The following is a 23,231-nucleotide window of genomic DNA, read 5'->3' as shown; positions in this document are numbered from 1 at the left end:
TTCATGGGGGGCGTCAAGTAGGGGCGTCAATCGCTTCTCAAAAGTGGGGGGGGGGGACATACCTTGATCATAACTGATGCAAGCGCGAAGCGTGAAGCCCTTACCGCTTAAGGGCCCCGAAAAAAAAATTGGATTCTAGATGTTCTGTGGTGTGATTTGAAGCAATTTCTTACGACTTTCCTCCATGCTTTAACTATATTTTCTTGGCAAAAGATTATTATTTGAACATCGTTTTCGAGGTTGGAGACATTGAATCAGCTATCGGTATTCTAAGATATTGGCGTGGGGTTCGGGGCCCGCTTTAGGGCCCCGAATTTTTTTTTGGATTTTCGATGCTCTGTGGTGTGATCTGAGGCAATTTCTTACCACTTTAACCAATAATTATCTTAGCACAAAAGATAATAATTTAAACATAATTTTCGAGGTTTTCTCAGCTAAAGGCATAAGAAAATTTTGTGAACATTGTTTTCGAGGTTGGAGTCATGAATCAGCTACCAGAATTCTGAGCTATAGGCGTGGGGTTCGGGGCCCGCTTGAGGGCCCCGAAAAATTTTGGATTCTAAATGCTCTGTGGTGCTATCTGAGGCAATTTCTGACCACTTTAACCAATATTTTCTAAGTAAAAGATACATTGTAGTACATAATAGGGCCCATTGCGTCATGTAGATCAATGATAATTTTTTTAGAAACTCAAAATCTCAGTTGGGGGGGGGGGCGACTGGGGGGGGGGGCGACAAGGTTTTATTGGGGGGGGGGGCGGTCGCCCCCCACGCCCCCCCCCCCCGGTTGCTACGCCACTGCCTATGGCGATACTTAGATTTTCAGAATAACCTATGGCGTATATAGGATCAACCTAATTTATTTAAATATCTACGCGCGTACCAGTAAAGTCTCGGTTCTCGACGCTCTTTGTGTTTTTATTCAACCAGCGCACAATCAACCCACCCAAAAACCATTATCACGAACCATCGCTGATAGAGGGCGCTATGACACACAGACCGCTATCAGCCACGAACCGCTATACGCACGAACCGCTATCACAGGGCAAGTTCGCCCATTTTAAGAAAAAATAGCTCTTACAGGCCTACACCTCCCAAAAGTGATGACGGCAAACTTTTTTCAAGCACTTTTTTGCAAAATGGCCGCTGACGCCATATTGAAATACATAACAAGTGATATCTCGGGAAACAGGGCCCAATTTCATGGAATCCGTAACGCCGAATTTTGTGCTAACGGCCCGCAATTTTGTGCTAACCGAGCTAGCACAAACATTCTGCGCTAGCCTTGTAAGCACAGAATCCTTAGTTACGGGAAGTACGCATGCGCACAAGCCAAAATTCCTTGCTAACCCGTGAAATACGCTAACCGTTAGCGCGGAATTTTCCGTTATAGTTAGTGGCGATTTCTCACTAACCGTTACGGGTTCCATGAAATTGGGCCCATGAGCCATAACGCAACGATAAATGAGGTGTAGATTCCCACTATTTCTGGCATGACAAATCTGCTAAAATGGTATTCACTACGTTTCGGACCATCGTGACCTCAAAATTAAAAATGGCGGCGTATATAGCCATCTTGAAAAACGGCATCTATTATATATCTGGAACCAGAGGAGCAAAATAGACATATAAGATGTTATTTTCAATTAATTCTGGCATAACAACCCATTGGAATGGTTCTTTTGACGTTCAGGGACTACCATGACCTGCTATTTGAAGATGACTGCTGTCCGCCATCTGTCAAAACGTCAATCTGCAATAACATCTCTTGCGCCAGAGGCTCTTGGTATGAGGAGCCGTCCAATTTAAATCCGCCACTACTTATTTGATTGGTTATTTTGAGTTTTATCTTGATACCCATTTCTTTCTGTTATAACTTCAAACATTTTGTTTTAAATTAATTTGTTTTACTGGCTTTTGTACATTGTGTTCTGCATGGCATGGTTTATTATTTACACATGTTTTGCCTTACATATAGTTGGCATGGGCGTCGCCAGGATTTTTTCTAAAGGGGGGCAAAGCATATTCCCCCCCCCCCCAATCCATACATTTTCCTGCATTTCCCGATTGATCATTTTTTGAGGGTGGGCAGGGACATTTTCCCCTGCCCCCAACCCTTAAAATTAACAATAGTATGATTTCGCCCCTTTCCCCTTTTTTCTCCCTTTTTTTTGCTTGCCCCCCCCCCTCGCGACGCCCATGATACTTGCCATTTGATTATTTTGATTGTATATTTCGCGTGCGATTGTTATGAAACTGTTGGGTATCGATGTGGTTAACAATATTTGTTAATGTTCACTTCCCTGTGTTTGATTTGTTTTGATCTAATCAGCTGACTCATCTGTTTATTTATCTTTTTGTTTCGATATCGTTTTTACCTAAATATTGATGCTTAGCTTTGGTTTATGACTAGTTGCATGATTATTCAATAATGGCATTATCGTTTTTACCTAAATATTGATGCTTAGCTTTGGTTTATGACTAGTTGCATGCAGGCGCGGTTCTATAACCAATATTTTTGGGGGGCTAGCACGGTGGAATCCAGAATTTTTTTCAGGGAGGCGTGCTGAAATGTTGACCGGTTATTTTTTCCAGACACTTAGGCCTCCGAAAATCAAAAGGTGGTGCTGGGGGGGGGGGGGGGGGGGGGGGGGGGGGGGGGGGGGGGGCTCATGCCATATTTCAATGGGGAGCGCCAATAAAATCCTAAAATCATTCACACTATAGCAAGGGCGGATCCAGAAACACATTTTTTTGGGTGGGGGGCCCAAATTTTTTTTGGGATTCTATATGCTCTGTGGTGCGATCTGAGGCAATTTCTGACCACTTTAACCAATTGTTTCTGAGGAAAAGATGGTGGTGTACACATTGCCTGCCTTTATTGCGATGTCACATAAACAAAAAAATTGGTTCCTGTTTTTTTTTGGGGGGGGGGGGCCATGGCCCCCTTTGGCCCCCCTCCTGGATCCGCCCTTGCACTATATTAACTAATGCACCCATTGTCACGGCTATTTCTTCTTTAGAGGGAGACCGTTCACAATCATGTACGTCACAATCCTTCTTTTTGCTAAAGAAATTTGTTTTTTACGGAATTTATTTTGGGGGGGCTAGACAAAATTTGGGGGGGGGGGGGGCTACAGCCCCCCCTAGCCCCCCCCGTAGAACCGCGCCTGGAATGACATTGTTTATTGTATTATAAAACTTGTGGCATTCAGGGGAATAAATGTTGATTGAATTTAAATAACATAACATTTTGAAGTCTTTGTAATGCGGGCCTTTGTAATTCATAAACATATAATGTAAAACCTAGATAAGAATTATGAAACAATAGTCACAGACTCTGTAAAAACGACTTGCATTTTGAGTTGTGAAACGACGAAAGGATAATGTTTTACAATTATTCAATGTTACTGTGTTACTGGTTCAGGTGGATTGTATGAACATCTGAGAACTTGTTGACAATGGAGAGCAGACGAGACGGTGGAGAGTTACAGCACAACCAAGGAACTGGGAGTCTTGTACTGAAGATGACAGTTTAAATAATATCTCACTGAGAAGTGGGAGACTTACTATTGGTATTCTTTAACACAATAGTCACTCAGTATACACTCAACCAAAAAATAAAGTCCCCCTTAATACATTTTTGTCCAACTCAAAATCTACTGGGCACGCCTTGCTCAAATTGCGACTGATCAGTACAAAAAAAATCCTTAGCAATCCAGCCGTACTCTTTGTTTGGCCCAAAACAGTGATTATGTGTACAAATTTATGCAATTTATGACCAATGGTACCGGAAAAAAGTTGTACATACGTGCAAGGCTAGTGTGAAACACAACTTGCACGTATACAAAAGTGCAAGTGTTTTTGGTATCATTTGTCATAAATTTCATTAATTCGTCCATTTTAGCACTGTTTTTGACTAAATAAAGAGTATGGCTGGATTGCTAAGGAATTTCTGTACGTTATTTGAGCGAAAAGTGCTCAGTAGATTTTGAGTTAGACAAAAAGTATTGGAAGGGGGACTTTCTTTTTTGGTTGAGTGTATATGTAAGGCAAAACGTGTAAATAATAAACCATGCAATGGAGAACAAATTTACTTAAGCCAGTAAAACAAATACATTTTAAAACAAATTGTTATTATGCAAATAGTCATAAATCAAAGCTAAGCATCAATTTTTAAAGTAAAAACGATATCGAAACAAAAATATATATAAACAGATGAATCAGCCGAATAAATAAAAACATATCAAACACAAGGAAGTGAACATAAACGAATTGTTAACCACATGCATGATAATTGATTTTATCTCTGAAAGATAAAATGCTTTATACTTGGTACACTTTAAAGTTTTTATGTCGTTTTTGATTTGCGCAACAAACAACGTTCAGCCTTTGTCTCGGGTTGGTTGCGAAATCTGAAGTTGTGTTGACGTTCAGTACAATTGCGCAAGAAACCGAAGGAAACAAATTCCTTACCAAATATGGTCTTATTTGGTTGATATGCAGATTTGAAGTTTAGATTGACCAATGAAGATTCATGATATCCAACCCTGACCAATCAGATGAAAGGTCTGTCCAAGGGCCTCGGTTTTTAGCCTAGACCACGAGGCTTGGCGGCCGTCATTGCGTTGCAGCTTTTCAGCAAGAAACTTGACCAAACTTCTATGTGACCAAAGTAAAGGTCTAACTGGTTCGGGTCAGGTGTGCCCACTAACACGTTTAAGGGACCATAGTGATGGTCCATCGTTTGGTTATCTCAAGAGGTTTTGGTCTAATAAATAGCTGCTTTTGGCTGCAGCAAAGAACCAAGATTATTTGTTTCCCCTATATCTCATTTGCGTCCAAGCAACAGATTTATTACAATTGCACGCGAAATAAAAAATCAAAATAATCAAATGGCAACTATTTTGGGCGTCGCGGGGGGGGGGGGGGCAAAAAAAAAAAGGAGAAAAAAAAAGGGGGGGGGAAGGGGCGAAATCATATTGTTGTTAATTTTAAGGGTGGGGGGGGGCGGGGGAAAATGTCCCTGCCGACCCTCGAAAAAAATGATCAATCGGGAAAATGCAGGGATTTGGGAGAAAATGTGCTTTGCCCCCCTCTAGAAAAAAATCCTGGCGACGCCCATGCCAACTATATGTAAGGCAAAACATGTGTATATAAAAAACCATGCAATGCAGAACAAATTTACTAAAGCCAGTAAAACAAATTAATTTAAAACAAAATGTTTGAAGTTATAACAGAAAGAAATGGGTATCAAGATAAAACTCAAAATAACCAATCAAATAAGTTAGGTTTTGGCAGATTTAAATGGGATGGCTCCTCATACCAAGAGCCTCTGGCGCAAGAGATAATATTGCAGATTGACGTTTTGAAAGATGGCGGACAGCAGTCATCTTCAAATAGCAGGTCATGGTAGTCCCTGAACGTCAAAAGAACCATTCCAATGGGTAGTAATGCCAGAATTAATTGAAAATAACATCTCATGTCTATTTTGCTCCTCTAGTTCCAGAGATATAATAGATGCCGTTTTTCAAGATGGCTACCAGCCGCCATTCTGAATGCTGAGGTCACGATGGTCCGAAACGTAATGAATACCATTTTAGCAGATTTGTCATGCCAGAAATAGTGGGAATCGACACCTCATTTATCGTTATAGCTCATCTGGTTCCCGAGATATCATTTGTTATGTATTTCAATATGGCGTCGGCAGCCATTTTGAAAAAGTGCTATTATAACAAACGTTTGCCGTCACTTTTGGGAGGTGTATAGGAGCAATTTGTTTTTCTTAAAAATGGCCCTTTTTGTCAATCCATCAAGAAAAACAGGTATCCGCAACATGGTCACGGATTCCAGGAAAATGACCCTACTATTAGTCCTTTTGTGATTTTTCATCTACAGTTTTATTTATCTTCTACAGGTTTTTGCGAAAAAAAGAAACATCACTCTCAACAACTCAAAGCAGACTTCAGAAACACTGACTTCGCCTTATTACCGTCACTTTTGGGAAGTGTATAGGAGCTATCTTTTTCTTTAAATTGGTCCAATTTGTCAAATCCATCAAGAAAAAAAGGTATCCGCAACATGGTAACGGATATCAGGAAAATGACTCTATCAACAAGGAGTGTTGAGAACCGAGACTAGTACCAGTAGGGTGCTGCGTTAAGTGTGAAACATGAGTGTCGCTGTATAAGCCTATGTACTGTACTATGGAGAAGTGGTAATTCCTCTTGCCGTTGCGGACAGAATAGACAAGTGTTAACCGACTGAATTTTATTTTAACCAAGAAGTAGGCCATTCAAACTATAATGGAGGTGGCACGGCACAGTTGTAAAAACTAGGGCAACCAATAAGATAGTAGAAACACGAGGACGTTGCCAGTCATCATTTACTCGTGTCTTTTGATGATAGGTCTCCAGTCTAATATCATGTGATTTGCTCAGTTTTTCAAAAGGAAGCCAACCATTCACATTTTATGGGAAACGGGAGCCATAGGGGGCGTGACAATATTGTCCAATTCTGCCTATCATGACGTCAGCTGTACCATAGATATAGGGTCTGGGCGGAAGTGGTTTCATCATTTGTGTGCCTTTGCCTTCGATAGTAAAGTTGGATTCACGGTTCTCCTCAATTTACCTTTTAAGTGTTGCAGTGTTAGATTTGGATTCTGGGTGAAATTATGAGCATCGTTTGTTAAAGCCAGCCACAGGTACGTGTGAAGTACTGTACAGTGGAGGAGTTTCTGTGTAGGTGAGTATAGCCATTCGTCTTTTTGTACATGAAATCATTTATGTGACAATTCATGTTATTATAGTAGGATTGCTGCTTACAGGTTCAGAAATGTGGAACAGCTTTTGAGTGCAGGTTACAATTTACAATTCACCAGTCGATTTGGTACCAGTTAACAGTCACTTCAGATGACATCATATAGCTGTATGCTGGTGGTATCCTTGTCGTGACTATAAGGTGTTAGTCCAAGGAAAAAGCCCGTTTCTGTCTCATACGTAAAGCCATTTTTCTTAAATAAGGGGTCCTTATCAATTATCGCAAAATATAGACAAATTATTTTGGGTACTTTCCTTGCAGAAGCCCAAACAGTAGAATAACAAAAACCACTGAAATTCATGAATATCGTAAAGGGTAAAAGTTTGGTTGTGTATGGGACTTGCCCACAAATTGACAAAGGGTTTGCAGCTTTAAAGTGTGATCTTGTTTGTACGAGATGTAATTTATGTGCACGCAGACAGGGAGTAATTGTTGCAGTATCCCATCGTCATTTAATTTATTTTACGGAAATTTAATACATGGCCGTAATGATGATCAGTCACAGCGTAACTGTTACCAAACCCACATATTTAGGACAAGGAAACGTTTTAATGTTTTAATAACTCATGGTATATACGCATGTACATGTAGATGTTTAGTGTTTGGACTCTGTATTGCCACGGAATGATTACTGTCCATGGTAAATAGACTTTTATTTTCTATCCGCTCCGTTCACAAGTACCCCCTCACCGGCAAAGGAAGTACAGTTGGGGGTGCGCGGCCACTGCGTGTAGGCCTACATAGAACAAATTCCCAGGAGCACGTTTTGGCGCTGTGACCGTAAACGTGTTTCTGGTTCGCGGCCGTTTTGGCGCTTCGGTTACACTGAAATGACGTCATTTTTTCGACCAAAGTTGAACCGAGGTTTCCGGTCGGTTCACTTATGTTTCAATATGGCGGAAAGGTAAACAAGCTTAGCAGACGACGTTACTTTTTACTATAAATGGGGTTTAAATAGTGGGTTTTTACCTTCAATTGGTACGAAAGTTGATACAGAATATCAGGCCTACTCTTTTTAGAACTTTAGGGAAACGCTATAAAAAAAAACCTCCCACTTTTGCTTTGAATGTTATTGTTAATCATGTCCGCGGTCGCCGCGTGAATGATTTTTCACGTAGGCAGTAACACGACGTCATTAACAATTTTCCGGTCAGTCGTTTTCGCGGTGCGCAGGAAACATGTTTCAGGTCACGGCTGTGACGTCAGAAACATGTTCCAGTTCAAGGGCCGCCAAAATGTGCTCCTGGTGTACGCGCGTCACACACAAGGGACGGTGCGCGTCAACCAGCGAAATGTACCGCCCATGGGACGTCGTTGTTAGGTAAAAGAGCGCCCTTTTTTCGTTAGCGCACGGAGCTCATTATTATTCAGTCGTATTGTTTGCTCACTTCATGTACGAAGGACTGCTAAAGATGTTGAAATTGTGTACATGGACATGTACATGTATACTACATGACTTGTATTTACATGTATAGCAACCTATTTGTACCTGTATTTTACCTCAGGCTCTATTTTCTAAGAATATATTTTTCATTTTTTAAATATTTCTTTCCTATTTTTTGGGGGTGGCTAAATACAACTGAATTTTTTTTAAAATGTATTTTAAATATGAAAGAAATATATTTTTCTCTATTTTATTTGACCTGGGATGCTATGAATGTGCATGCTTGTGCTCAGCCAAATACAGCTTGATTAAGGCACATGAATATTACTCATAATAGTCCTGGAAAATCACAAACCATGTGGTGCACTTGTCACTCCGTTACAGTGATTTTAATGCATTTTAACCCCAGATACTTGCCCCCGTTGCACACATCTTTACTGCACTTCACAAATGGCTTGCAGAATGCAACTAACAAAATTCAAACTTGCCACTCACACAGGATGTTTCTTATCTGGTATGCAAATTAATTGCTTGTCATTCCGATTGTGTTGTACTGAGCACATACTGTCCACAAAATAGGAAATAAATAATCCATTGATTTCAGATATTATTCGAAGTCCCACAAAATAGGAAATAAATAGGCTATGGTTCTCATAACCGTGTCTTAGTGTCCAGAAAATGGCCAAAAAATAGTCCATGGACCCTAATAAAATATCCAGGTCTCCAAAAAATAGTAAAAAAATAGTTTGTATTTAAAAAACAATAGAAATAAAGTAGAGTGGCAACAAAAAACAGGGATAAAATAGTGCATCTGCGTCTACTTATTTTGTCATATTTTCCAGGAGAAAATAGCTTTTAAATGCATTTAAAATAGGAATAACAGGATTTTGCCAGAGATTTTCTATGAGGGATATGTGTGGTTGAATTTGAACCAAACTGTTTTAATAACTCGATGGTATGTACATGTAGATGTTAAATGTTTTGACTCTGTGTTGTCACAGAAGGCTATCCATGGTAAATAGACTTTTACTTTTGTGGGGATCTGCATCTTGTAGCCCATACGTTCAACAGTTCAATTCGCCTTGTAGCATAGCACCGAGCAGTTTGTTTACTGCATACTTCATAGTGTTGCCGCGCCTGAAGGGAAAGTAGTTATTGTACCACTTTTTCCAATAATAATAGGTTACACACATTTGGGTAGGGATAACCATCCAGAATTGTTTTATAAATTAAATTGAATTTTTTTTCCTAATATTGATTCGGTGACTTTAGTTAAGTAATGATTATCGTACATTTTACTGCGCACGGATATATAAACTAGCGTACCGTGTTATTTGGTTCCGCGGGAGCTTGTCATGTCCTCTCTTTCCATGATGGTTGAAGCTGCATGAACAGAGTACTTTTTCTGGCAGCAAACGACACTCAAAACCCAAGCCTGGAGACTCCAGCCTGGTCTTGGTGATCAGGAGGAACTCCTGCCCACCCCTTGGTGTCCGGGTGAGTAGGATTTCAGTGTATTTCATATGTCTTTGCGACAGTATTTTACGGTTTTTGACGCTATTGTGTGTGACTTTTTGACATGCAGTGATTGCACGTAACGTGTTGTGTGCGTACGTGCTGTCTGTAGCCCAGGTTGGACGAAGTCTTCATTGCATTACGACTGACGTCCAGGATGAGAGTTCTCTACGTAATACCACCCAAAATTTTGACCAGATTAAAGATTGGTCATACTTCTCTCTATTGTAAGATACGTACTTACATCGTCGAAACATCACGCAAATCAAATGCACATATGTACGTACACGTACAATGTATAGCGACACCCATCTGTTAGAAGGTCGAAAATCATCCGTCAATTTCGTACGATGTAAAAGTAGTATTAACATCAAAATGTGCAGTGTCCCTTCGCTAATATCTCAGTATAAAAAATATCACCTTTACTCAGCTGGTTATATCATGATGGTCGGCGATGTTGGTCGATGTAGGACAAAAATTTATGGAGAACGCAACGCCATATTGGAGCTCGGACGGAAAAAAAATCTAGTGCGCGCGCGCGGCGCGCTGAACTCACTATCCAATCAAAATGCTCAGTCGCCTAATACATTACTGCGCATGCGTCTATGCAGAAAAGCTCACAACCCTTTTAAAATGTGAAAAGTCACATCTTGAAGTTGGTTAACTTTAGCATTACTAAGAGTTGGAATAACCTTTTGCAACATTTGAAATGTTGTTTTGGTAGTAACACTTCGAAATTGTTAACATCCAACACTTCAGTTTTTAGAGTGTAGGGAGATGGGGGTGGGTCATCAAAATTGATATATTACATCACAAACATCACAGCAGACTGTAGCTTGACTTTCTTTCGAGATTTGCCCTCTTTAGCTTGATCCATGATTTTTTAATCGTCACTAAGAATCAGCTCAATTCGTAACTGAACTGCCCGCGAGCGAGCACGTGCGTGTGTTTTGCACAGCTGTAGTGTCAACCGCCATATGAAGTGACCTCGCGCGGCCGGCATGACAGAATGTACAGTCTTTTACCATGGGTTACAGAACCGGATTTTAGCAGCGCTGTTTTTATTATTTCCATTCTCCATTTTTCCTTGTTCCCCCTTCCTTTCCCCTTCCTTCTCCATTCTTCATTTTCTTTATTGCCGACGGCACCATGATTTTGCCGACAAAACAGACTAATTTGGGTGTGACACCCTCCCCCCCCCCGTAGCGACGTCCGTGAGTAGGTGCTCTCAATAAATTTTAACAATAAAATGCTTACTTCTGTCTCCCAAAACTCGAAAAGGGGTTGGGGTGAGGGAGTCCTCAATGAGGGGGGGGGGGGGGCCTCCCCCATTACGCCACTTTAACCCTAAAGGGGCCGGGGGGGGGGCGGAATCCGCCCCCCCCCTCAACATTTTCCGCGATAGCTTCTAAAAAATTTTTTTTTCGCGACCCGAGCTGTTATGACTTTTTAGCCTCGAGCTTTGCGCATCTTTTGATACCAAAAACATAAAAATCGGACCACGGGTTGGCCCGTAGCGAACAATTTTCTGAATTTTCGCATATACGTCGTGTACACCGAGCAGAATTGCCATTCATACATATGAATAATTAATTAGCCATAATCCCAAAACCCTTTGACCTATAGTCATGAAATTTCTTGGGCATGTTTAGGAAGAGTTGCTCTATGCATGTGCTGAGTTTCAAAATTTTTCGTCACTCGATGGCCGAGATCTTAGGGGGGGGGGGGCGGAATCCGCCCCCCCCCGGCTGAGAGATGGTCAAAATAACCCGGCCCCTTTAGGGTTAAAATGAAATTCGGCAGGGTAAAAATGGAATTGACTTATCGGTATCTATTAGGGCAATCTGTTCTTGAAATTTTCAACAGTTTTGAGGAGAGTAACCACTCGGTATTTTAATGACGAAGATTACAACAGTATCGATGACAACAATGACGCTCTTAAATTTACCATTTTATATTATTTTTAATTGGAAAGAAGCAAGGATCCTTGCTTAGACAAAGAGTAGGATTTCGCTGAGTTATCGGAAATACACGCCTTTCATTATATGTCATCATGCCTTTTGTTTTTAAATTAATTAACACATTTCCCAATAGTTGATTGTGGTTGAATGTTTGCGAGATAGATGGAGTGCCAATTAACACATTGCCAGCAGAATATTGTTAACTAAATGTCAGGGTCCTCGTCAATTCTTACTGGACTATAAAACCGGGCCCACTTGAAACGTATGGCAGTACAGGAACAAAAGTGCAAAAAGAGCAAAATTTATAATCCTTTAAATTTGTGACCGATTCTTTAGATATTGTAGTTTTTTTTATATCTCCAGTAGGTGTCGCCCGACTGGTCCGTCTTTTGTATTTTTACAAGTACAGCATAAGGCAGTGTAGTCAGTGCCTCGTTCAACAATGCAGACCAGGAGGAGATATCATCAAGAATGGCGCATTTTCTTTCTGATCATTCTGGCGAATGGTATATTGTGCGATGGTAAGTTCACGTTGATTTAATTCGTCAACGACGTTTTTCTTCCTTTAGTAGAATATTTACCGAAGACCCACGATCAAGGTTCACCATCACCAACTTTGACCTCATTAATTGCAGCCTCAGGCCACGAAAAATATTGCCGCGCCACTTCTGTCCGCTCCAGCGTCACTGATGCATCGTTTGTAGATAGTCCAACATCTACGATGTTATCTCGGTTGGAGACTACTCGATCACGAATGTCTACAAGCCTCCTTTCTATGTTACCTTACCCAGCCATTTATGTTGGCGACTTCAATAGCCACCACGCCATCTGGTGATACAATAGCAACGACAGGAATGGCAAATGTGTCACGGAATAGTCCAACCACGCAGACACTCACCTACGGTGCTGGACATGAACAACACGGGTCTATCAGATCGGTTCGCTGGGTATACGCAGCACTCTCCAGACCTCTGTTGGGTCTCATCGAAGGACGGATGTCTCCTTCCAGCCAAATGCCCTTCCTGGGTTTCCATGCGTCCAACACAGGCCCATCGTACGTATGCGCAATCGACATCGGTATCTGACTCTGCCCATCATCAAATCCGTCCAGAAACCAAGATGGAACGTCCGAAAAGCCAACTGGACAAGCTTCACCAGTGACCTGGAGTGAAGCATTTTCTGCATCCCCCAGAACATTCCAATCAACAAAGCCTATGACCGCTTCACTCGGGCTATATCAAAAGCTGCGAAACGTCATATTCCCCACGGCTTCAGACCGACCTATACACCTGGCCTCAATATGATGAAGAATGCCGACAACATTCTGACGGAGTACAGTACGTAGATACCGGAAACGCTGAGATCTCCGATAACTCATTCCGGCCCTCAATGATGCCAGACGTAGTCGCTGGGCATGGGAAGAAACAACAAGCAGTGTAGACTTCACACATTATACAGCCGCAAAAGCTGTAAACTCTTATGCTAACTCGGTGTGGGACAACAGCCAATCCCAACCTCCAGTAGACCCAGCGTCCACTCAAGAAAGAAAGAAATCAAGAAACACGTCCATCAAGCATGAAAAACAGCTTAAACTCGTATGACCTAGTCTCCCTCATCCTTCACACCACTCGAAGTCACTAGCGCAGTTAGGAATTTGGAAACAGGTAAGGCGCTGGATACGACCAGATGTATATAGGGCCTACCCATAATTCATCAAGAACTTGGGACACCAAGCCATCAACTTGCTAACCAAATTCCTCAGCCGGGTGATCTATGACAAATAGATTCCCAACACGTGGATAACAGCGAATGTCATTGCCATACCCAAGCCTGGGAAAGACCCGAAGCTAGCAGCCAGTTAATACAGACTGATCTAGCTCCTCTCCATCTGCTACAAGCTCCTTGAAACAGTGATCCTCAACCACATCGCTCCACTAATTCTTGTCGATGTTTTTTTCTCCCCTGACCGAGCAGGATTCAGGAGCGGCCACAGACCCTGCATGTCTACCTTCCATAAGTGGAGCAGCAGTGTGTCCCCTCTTAGTACCGGCAGTACTGTGGAAACGATAGAAAATATCTGCAAAGGTGCCTTTTTCAGCGGTTCCAATGCAGCCTCTCAGCACCTCACCTTGCAGACGACCGGGCGGTGACGTGGCTTTGCGAGGCAGCCATCGGCGAATACTTCGGGGCAACAGAATTCTAGGAGAAAGACCAGTATTTAACTGATTGAGTTTGAAGGTTATAAACACAGAAGTTTGGCTACACAGCACGAAGAAAGTCGGGAAACGTCGAAGCACTGTGCCCAGATGAATCGGATGAATCTAATTGCGGTATAGGCATAATTCGGATCAATGAATCACTTTGCGACTGACTTGTTTACATAAAAAAAAACACTGCGGTGAAATCTCCACCATCATGCAATGTGACCAATGGCCAGTCTTTCGAGCCTCCAGTTATATTCAAACTTATGATGAGCTAGCTACGAACCAGACATCAACTTTTCGCTCAGCAGCGTACAGTACATCACCGCTAGCCGCAGGCCGGATACCGCATCAGAATAACGTTGGATCCATGTTATCCAAAGACAATGTTTAATACTTCAGGCTTGTGCACATTCTGAATCAATTAATTTATTCTTTTTCTGTCCCTAGAGAAAAACAACTTGCAACCTGAAGACGGTCAGAGCATACTGACCGGAACGTCGAGTTTATACCTCTGGTTCTTTTTCAGAACCATTCTCTTAGTTGACAAATTATTCGCACATGGTGTTTCCGCAAACCTTTCATTATTTAGTATCTCCACCATGCAAAGCCTCAAATCTTACTTGCATTCCTGAAATCAAACTTATTGTTTGGTTTTACAAGAAACCTAGTATTTTTTTCTGATTTTTCATTAACTGTTGTATTTTCTTCCACAGTTCAATGTGGAAAAAGCAACGTCACCCTCGGCAACTCAACACAGACTTCAGGAACACTAACTTCGCCTTATTACCCAAACAACTATCCCGACAATGCTCGGTGCATTTGGTTCATCACAGTTGATGAAGGCTCCACGATTGCCTTCCGTTTCTCTGTGTTCAATACGGAGCAAAAATGGGACACGTTGACCATTGGCAACAGCCACGAGTCCTCCGATGGTGACTCTGTTATTGGTCTTTGGAGCGGTGTCCTGACGAATCTATCCGTCGTTTCCAATAACCACTCGGCATGGATGAAGTTTACCAGCGATTTTTCGGTAACCAAGATCGGATTCGAGGTAAAGATCACTCAAGAAAGCTATGAAGGTGAGTAGCAACTTGAAAAGATAATGGAATGTCTCCTGAAGTTGTTGTGCAGCTGATTTTACGGAACAGTGCATACATGTAACTTATGTCGCTCGCCGCAGATTTACACAACTAATTACATTTGCGTAATATATAATTACGAATGATTTCATGAAAATTGGTATGCTGTTCAACGTTTAAAATATTTCAAACACTTTGGACAAGACTGATCGTTGCTTTTAAGACATCGGTTACGAAACAGTTTATACTTCGAGACTTCCCAAAATACTTCGAGATTGTTCTAATTCTGAATAAATTAATTTAGTTATTTTTCTGTCCCTATAGAGCAAAACCACTGGCATTCCCGAAATTAAAGTTATGGCTTGGTTTTACAAGAAACCTTAGTCGATTTTTTTGATTTTTCATTCACATTCTTATTTATCTTCTACAGGTTTTTGCGGGAAAAGAAACATCATCCTCAACAACTTAACCCAGACTTCAGAAACACTGACTTCGCCTTATTACCCAAACAACTATCCCACCAATGCCCGGTGCATTTGGTTCATCACAGTTGATGAAGGCTCCACGATAGCCTTCCGTTTCTCCGTGTTCAATACGAAGCGAACACACGATACGTTGATCATTGGCAACGGCCACGAGTCCTCCGATGGTGACTCTGTTATTGGACTTTTTAGCAGTTCCCTGATGAGTCTAGCCGTCATTTCCAATAACCACACGGCATGGATGAAGTTTACCAGCGATTCTTCGGTAACCGAGATCGGATTCGAGGTAAAGATCACTCAAGAAAGCTATGAAGGTAAGTAGCAACTTGAAAAGATAATGGAATGTCTCCTGCAGTTGTTGTGCAGCTGATTTTACGGGAGAGTGCATACATGTAACTTATGTCGCTCACCGCAGATTTACACAACTAATTACATTTGCGTAATAATAATATGTAATTACGAATGATTTCATGAAAATTGGTATGCTGTTTAACGTTTTAAATATTATTTTCAAACAACTTGGACAAGGATGATCGTTGCTTTTAAGACATCGGTCATAAAGCAGTTGATGAATCAGCTATGCTTGCCATTTTGAAAAAAAAATTGTGGCTTCTTCAGAAGCAGGTGGCCACACTCAAATTTCTGTCAATGATAAAATAATACTTACTCATGTACATTTAAGCCGTTAATTTTCTTACGTCACATTAACAAGTTGGCAGTGACCAATGAATTTAGACTCTATACAGACTAATAGGCCTAAATAGATTTTTTTTTAATTGTCCATATTCCAAAGTCATAATTTGTTGCGCAAATTGCAAACTTATGCAACGCACACGAGTTTGCCAAATGTGACATAAATGAAATGCACAATATTTTGCTTGATAAGTTACTGTTCACTGTGCCAAGTTTGGAGAATCGATTGCTGAACGTTACCTGTTATTTATTCTGCTCTTTGCTGCATGCAGGTTCTTGTGGACAGGATGAATTTGCATGCCAGGATGTATCCTCTGGCTTGATTTGTTTGGCACGTGACGACACCTGTGATCGTGATAACTTTGCACATTGTCCAGATGGATCAGATGAATCTAAATGCCGTTAGTATATTTCAGATTCATGAGGCATCATTGCAACTGACTTAAACTCTGTTAAACTTAAAGGCATGCGTGATCTTTTCAATTTATCTCAAAAGTATCCTGCCAAACTATTATCAAGAAGCTAACACTTGCTGAAAATAGCCTATGTAATTCTTTTTCATTCCCCTGCCATCTTTGAAACAGATGACATTAAGCGTTATTCAAGCATCACATTATTGTTATCATCACTTTAGTTTTAAAATAGCACATGTAAAACATGTTACCCTAGCTAAATCTAAGTTACCCTCTCTTTCGAAAATTAACACATTTTCTATTTCAAAAATCATTCTTTTTGTGAAATTGTGTTTTAATAAAAACACTACGGTGAATTCTCCATTTTCATGCTATGTGACCAATGGCCAATGTTTCATTCTTCAAATCATTTTCAAACTTACGAGGTAGCTACGAACCAGACATCAACTTTCCGTTCAGCAGCGTACAATACATCACCGCCTAGCCGCAGGCCGGATACCGCATCAGAATCACCTCGGATCCATGTTATCCAAAGCCAATGTTGTATACTTCGGGCTTGTGCACATTCTGATTAAATTTAGTCTTTTTCTGTCCCTTGAGCAAAACCACTGGCATTCCTGAAATCAAACTTATTGTTTGGTTTGACAAGAAACCTTGGATTTTTCTGATTTTTCATTAACTGTTTTATATTCTTCCGCAGTTCCATGTGGAAAAAGTAACATCACCCTCAACAACTCAACGCAGACTTCAGAAACACTGACTTCGCCTTATTACCCAAACAACTATCCCGACAATGACCGGTGCATTTGGTTCATCACAGTTGATGAAGGCTCCACGATAGCCTTCCGTTTCTCCGTGTTCAATACGGAGCGAAAATGGGACACGTTGACCATTGGCAACGGCCACGAGTCCTTCGATGGTGACTCTGTTATTGGTCGTTTTAGCAGTTCCCTTACGAGTCTAGCCGTCTTTTCCAATAACCACACGGCATGGATGGAGTTTACCAGCGATTCTTCGGTAACCGAGATCGGATTCGAGGTAAACATCACTCAAGAAAGATCTGAAGGTAAGTAGCAACTTGAAAAGATAATGTGATGTCTACTTAAGTTGTTGTGCAGCTGATTTTACGGAAGAGTGCATACATGCAACTTATGTCGCTCGCCGCAGATTTAAACAACTACATGTAATCACATTTGCGTAATATATAATTACAAATGATTTCATGAAAATTGATAGGCTGTTCAACGTTTTAAATATTATTTCAAACATCTTGGACAAGGATGATCGCTGCTTTTATGACATCGTCACGAAGCATTTGTTAAATCAGCTATGCTTGCAATTTTGAAAAAAAGTGGCTTCTTCAGAAGCAGGCGGCCACACTCAAATTTGTGTCAAGGATAAAATAAGAAATCAAATTAAGTTCTGCCTTAAACGACGTTTGAACACTGTATACTCTGTGTGTTACCTCCCGATTGAAAGTTGGAAACATTATTCGGGTGGGACTCAAGCCCGAGACCTCCTGCTTTCTAGTGCAGACGTCTTACCACTCGACCACCGAGATGATCGGTTGGCTGGTTCGAATCTGATGTACATAGCAGCGGGTACCGCATGAACTGTCATCGAATTTTGCGTCGAGGTGATACAAATCAAATCAGGTTTTGCCCTTCAACGACGTTTGGTTCGAGTTCCACCCGAGTAATTTTTCCAACTTTCACTCGGGAGGTAACACACTGAGTATACAGTGTTCAAACGTCGTTGAAGGGCAAAACCTAATTTGATTTATATCACCCCGACGCAAAATTCCATCTTATGATAAAATAATATATATATACTTACTCGTGTACGTTTAAGCCGTTAATTTTCTCACGTCACATAAACAAGTTGGCAGAGACCAAAGAATTATACTCTATACAGACTAATAGGCCTAATTAGATTGTTTTTTTTTTTAATTGTACATATTCCAAAGTCATGATTTGTTGCGCAAATTGCAAACTTATGCAACGCACACGAGTTTGCCAAATGTGACATAAAGGAAATGCACAATATTTTGCTTGATAAGTTACTGTTCACTGTGCCAAGTTTGGAGAATCGATTGCTGAACGTTACCTTTTATTTATTCTGCTCTTTACTGCATGCAGGTTCTTGTGGACAGGATGAATTTGCATGCCAGGATGTATCCTCTGGCCTGATATGTTTGGCACGTGACGACACCTGTGATGGTGACAACTTTGCACATTGTCCAGATGGATCAGATGAATCTAACTGCCGTAAGTATATTTTGGATTCATGAGGCATCATTGCAACTGACTTAAACTCTGATAAACTTAAAAGCATGCGTGATTTTTTTCAATTTATCCCAAAAGTATCCTGCCGAGCTGTCTTCAAGAAGCTGACACTTGCTCCACATATGTAATTTTTTTCTCTCCCTCATCTTTGAAACAGATGACATTAAGCTTTATTCAAGCATCACATTATTGTTATCACCACTTTAATTTTAGAATAGCACATGAAAAATATGTTACCCTAGCTAAATCTAAGTTACCCTCTCTTTCAAAATTTAACACATTTTCTGTTTCAAGAATCATTCTTTTTGTGAAATCTCGTTTTAATAAAAACACTACGGTGAATTCTCCACTTTCATGCAATGTGACCAATAGCCATTTTTTCATTCTTCAAATTCCGTTCAAACTTACGAGGTAGCTACGAACCAGACATCAACTTTCCGTTCAGCAGCGTACAGTACATCACCACCTAGCCTCAGGCCGGATACCGTATCAGAATAACGTTGGATCCATGTTATCCAAAGACAGTGTTTTATAATTCAGGCTTGTGTACATTCTGATTAAATATAGTTTTTTTTCTGTCCCTTGAGCAAAACCACTGGCATTTCTGAAATTAAACTTATTGTTTGATTTGACAAGAAACCTATATTTTTCTGATTTTCATTTACTGTTTTATTTTCTTCTGCAGTTCCATGTGGAAAAAGTAACATCACTCTCAGCAACTCAACACAGACTTCAGAAACACTGACTTCGCCTTATTACCCAAACAACTATCGCTACAAAGCTCGGTGCATTTGGTTCATCACAGTTGATGAAGGCTCCACGATTGCCTTCCGTTTCTCCGTGTTCAATACGGAGCGAACACACGACACGTTGACCATTGGCAACGGCCACGAGTCCTCCGATGGTGACTCTGTTATTGGACTTTTTAGCAGTTCCCTTACGAGTCTAGCCGTCTTTTCCAATATCCACACGGCATGGATGGAGTTTACCAGCGATTCTTCGGTAACCAAGATCGGATTCGAGGTAAAGATCACTCAAGAAAGACCTGAAGGTAAGCAGCAATTTGAAAAAATAATGTGATGTCTCCTGAAGTTGTTATCCAGCTGATTTTTTTACGGAAGAGTGCATACATGTAACTTATGTCGCTCACCGCAGATCTACACAACTATAATTACATTTGCGTTATATATAATTACGAATGATTTCATGAAAATTGGTATGCTGTTTAACGTTTTAAATATTATTTTCAAACAACTTGGACAAGGATGATCGTTGCTTTTAAGACATTGGTCATAAAGCAGTTGTTGAATCAGCTATGCTAGCCATTTTGAAAAAAAAAATTGTGGCTTCTTCAGAAGCAGGTGGCCACACTCAAATTTCTGCCAATGATAAAATAATACTTACTCATGTACGTTTAAGCCGTAAATTTTCTTACGTCACATTAACAAGTTGGCAGTGACCAATGAATTGAGACTACAGACTAATATGCCTAGAGAGGTTTTTTTTAATTGTCCATATTTCAAAGTCATAATTTGTTGCGCAAATTGCAAACTTATGCAACGCACACGAGTTTGCCAAATGTGACGTTAATGAAATGCACAATATTTTGCTTGATAAGTTGCTGTTCACTGTGCCAAGTTTGGAGAATCGATTGCAAACGTTACCTGTCATTTATTCTGCTCTTTGCTGCATGCAGGTTCTTGTGGACAGGATGAATTTGCATGCCAGGATGAATCCTCTGGCTTGATTTGTTTGGCACCTGACGACACCTGTGATGGTGATGGCTTTACACTGTGCCCAGATGGATCAGATGAATCTAACTGCCGTAAGTATATTTCGGATTCATGAGGCATCATTGCAACTGACTTAAACTCTGTTAAATTTAAAGGCATGCGTGATTTTTTTCAATTTATCCCAAAAGTATCCTGCCGAGCTGTCTTCAAGAAGCTGACACTTGCTCCACATATGTAATTTTTTTCTCTCCCACATCTTTGAAACAGATGACATTAAGCTTTATTCAAGCATCACATTATTGTTATCACCACTTTAATTTTAGAATAGCACATGAAAAATATGTTACCCTAGCTAAATCTAAGTTACCCTCTCTTTCAAAATTTAACACATTTTCTGTTTCAAGAATCATTCTTTTTGTGAAATCTCGTTTTAATAAAAACACTACGGTGAATTCTCCACTTTCATGCAATGTGACCAATAGCCATTTTTTCATTCTTCAAATCACGTTCAAACTTACAAGGTATACGAACCAGATATCAACTTTCCGTTCAGCAGCGTGCAGTACATCACCGCCTCGCCGCAGGCCGGATACCGCATCAGAATAAAGTGGGCATCCATGTTATCCAAAGACAATGGTTTATAATTCAGGCCTGTGCACATTCTGATTAAATTGAGTTTTTTTTCTGTCCCTTGAGCAAAACCACTGGCATTCCTGAAATTAAACTTATTGTTTGGTTTAACAATAACCTAGTATTTTTCTGATTTTTCATTAACTGTTTTTTATTTTCTTCCGCAGTTCCATGTGGAAAAAGTAACATCACTCTCAGCAACTCAACACACACTTCAGAAACACTGACTTCGCCTTATTACCCAAACAACTATCGCGACAAAGCTCGGTGCATTTGGTTCATCACAGTTGATGAAGGCTCCACGATTGCTTTCCATTTCTCCGTATTCAATACGGAGCGAACACACGACACGTTGACCATTGGCAACGGCCACGAGTCCTCCGATGGTGACTCTGTTATTGGTCGTTTTAGCAGTTTCCTGACGAGTCTAGCCGTCTTTTCCAATAACCACACAGCATGGATGAAGTTTACCAGCGATTTTTCGGTAACCGAGATCGGATTCGAGGTAAAGATCACACAAGAAAGTTCTGAAGGTGAGTAGAAACTTAGATAATGGAATGTCTCCAGAAGTTGTTGTGCAGCTGATTTTACGGAAGAGTGCATACATGTAACTTATGTCGCTCACCGCAGACTTACACAACTAATTAGATTTGCGTAATACATAATTACGAATGATTTCATGAAAATTGGTTTGCTGTTCAACGTATTCAGTATTTCAAACATCTTGGACAGGGATGAACACTGCTTTTAAGACATCAATCGCGAACAGTTTTTGGATCAGCTATGCTTGCCTTTTTGGAAAAAAAAAATTGTGTGCTTCTTCAGAAGCAGGCGGTCACACTCAAATTTCTGTCAAGGACAAAATAATACTTACTCATGTACATTCAAGACGTTACTTTTCTTATACGTAAACATTAATAAGTTGGGAAGTGACCAATGAATTTAGACTATACAGACTAATAGGCCTAAATAGGGGGTGTGTTTTTAATTGTTTCATTCCAAAGTCATAATTTGCTGCGTAAATTGCAAACTTATGCAACGCACACGTTATTATTATTATTGTCATTATTATTATTGTAGCAGTACGCCAGTAAGGAGGTCCGCTCAAATGATTAGATTTAAGGACGCCAAGGACAAATCAAGACAAAAAGAAACAAATCAAAGCTGGAGTCAAATTATGCTTGGTCTCGTGAACTTGTTCACAAAAATCGATTACAATAGTTTAAATTAACACCTGATCTCAATTTGAACTCACAAAAACAACTGTTACAAACAGTACGTCCACAATACCATCAACGGGTTTTATCAAAATCTGTTCTGACACCTCTACCTCTAGAACATCTGCTACATCAGTACATGCAGGGACAATAACTACTGGCTCAGAATCAACATTTGTCACACTAATTTCACTGGGAATATCACCAAATGGGACACCATTATCAGAAGACAAACTTTCCAGGTTTTTGACCTGTTGGTCTTCAACAAACTTGAGTAAAATAGCAGCATGCTCATTGAGTGCTGTCTGTATTGACTTAGCTACACTTAGCTTAAATATGGAATCAACAGATTCAAAAGGCTGTTCATTAAGTGAGTGGACCTCATCATGACCATCCTCCAATAAATTTGAAAACACATTGACAATAGTTTGTGCTAAAAACTGATGTGACTTAGCAATACTGTCTGGCAAAACCATGGTTGTGATATAAATGACCACCTACGGCCTACAGTGTACATGCCAATACAAGGCTTCACAAATTTGACCAAACATCTGTTCCTACACAGATATAACAGGGTCACAATACAGCCTATTGTCACTCCTACAAGGGATACAATGACCTAACTTGTACACACAAAATCCAACCAAAAATTACAGCCTAAATACAGACTGAATCATGTCAAAAATAGACAAAAATGCACAGACACAATATTAAATGCACATCATCAAATGCACGTCAAACTTCAAATCATCATCAAATGCACGTCAATATGTCAAAATATACTAGGGTCTGCAAATTAAGTCAGCAAAAAAAC

At 40.4% G+C, this 23,231-nt stretch overlaps 1 protein-coding gene across 1 annotated transcript; it reads left to right on the top strand.

Annotated features, from left to right (window-relative positions):
* The first annotated feature begins 12,981 nt into the window (after window positions 1-12,981).
* Window positions 12,982-21,741, top strand: LOC119725007 (CUB and sushi domain-containing protein 1-like). Its single transcript, XM_038196371.1, has 10 exons — window positions 12,982-13,018; window positions 13,656-13,766; window positions 14,599-14,964; window positions 15,395-15,760; window positions 16,412-16,540; window positions 17,253-17,618; window positions 18,691-18,819; window positions 19,523-19,888; window positions 20,534-20,662; window positions 21,368-21,741. The coding sequence occupies exons 1-10, from the start codon at window positions 12,982-12,984 to the stop codon at window positions 21,739-21,741; spliced, it is 2,373 nt and encodes a 790-aa protein (XP_038052299.1).
* The last annotated feature ends 1,490 nt before the right edge of the window (window positions 21,742-23,231 follow it).

This window comes from Patiria miniata, unplaced genomic scaffold (genome assembly GCF_015706575.1).
Source record: "Patiria miniata isolate m_02_andy unplaced genomic scaffold, ASM1570657v1 HiC_scaffold_18, whole genome shotgun sequence".
Taxonomy (NCBI): domain Eukaryota; kingdom Metazoa; phylum Echinodermata; class Asteroidea; order Valvatida; family Asterinidae; genus Patiria; species Patiria miniata.
This window is presented reverse-complemented; position numbering and strand designations above follow the sequence as displayed.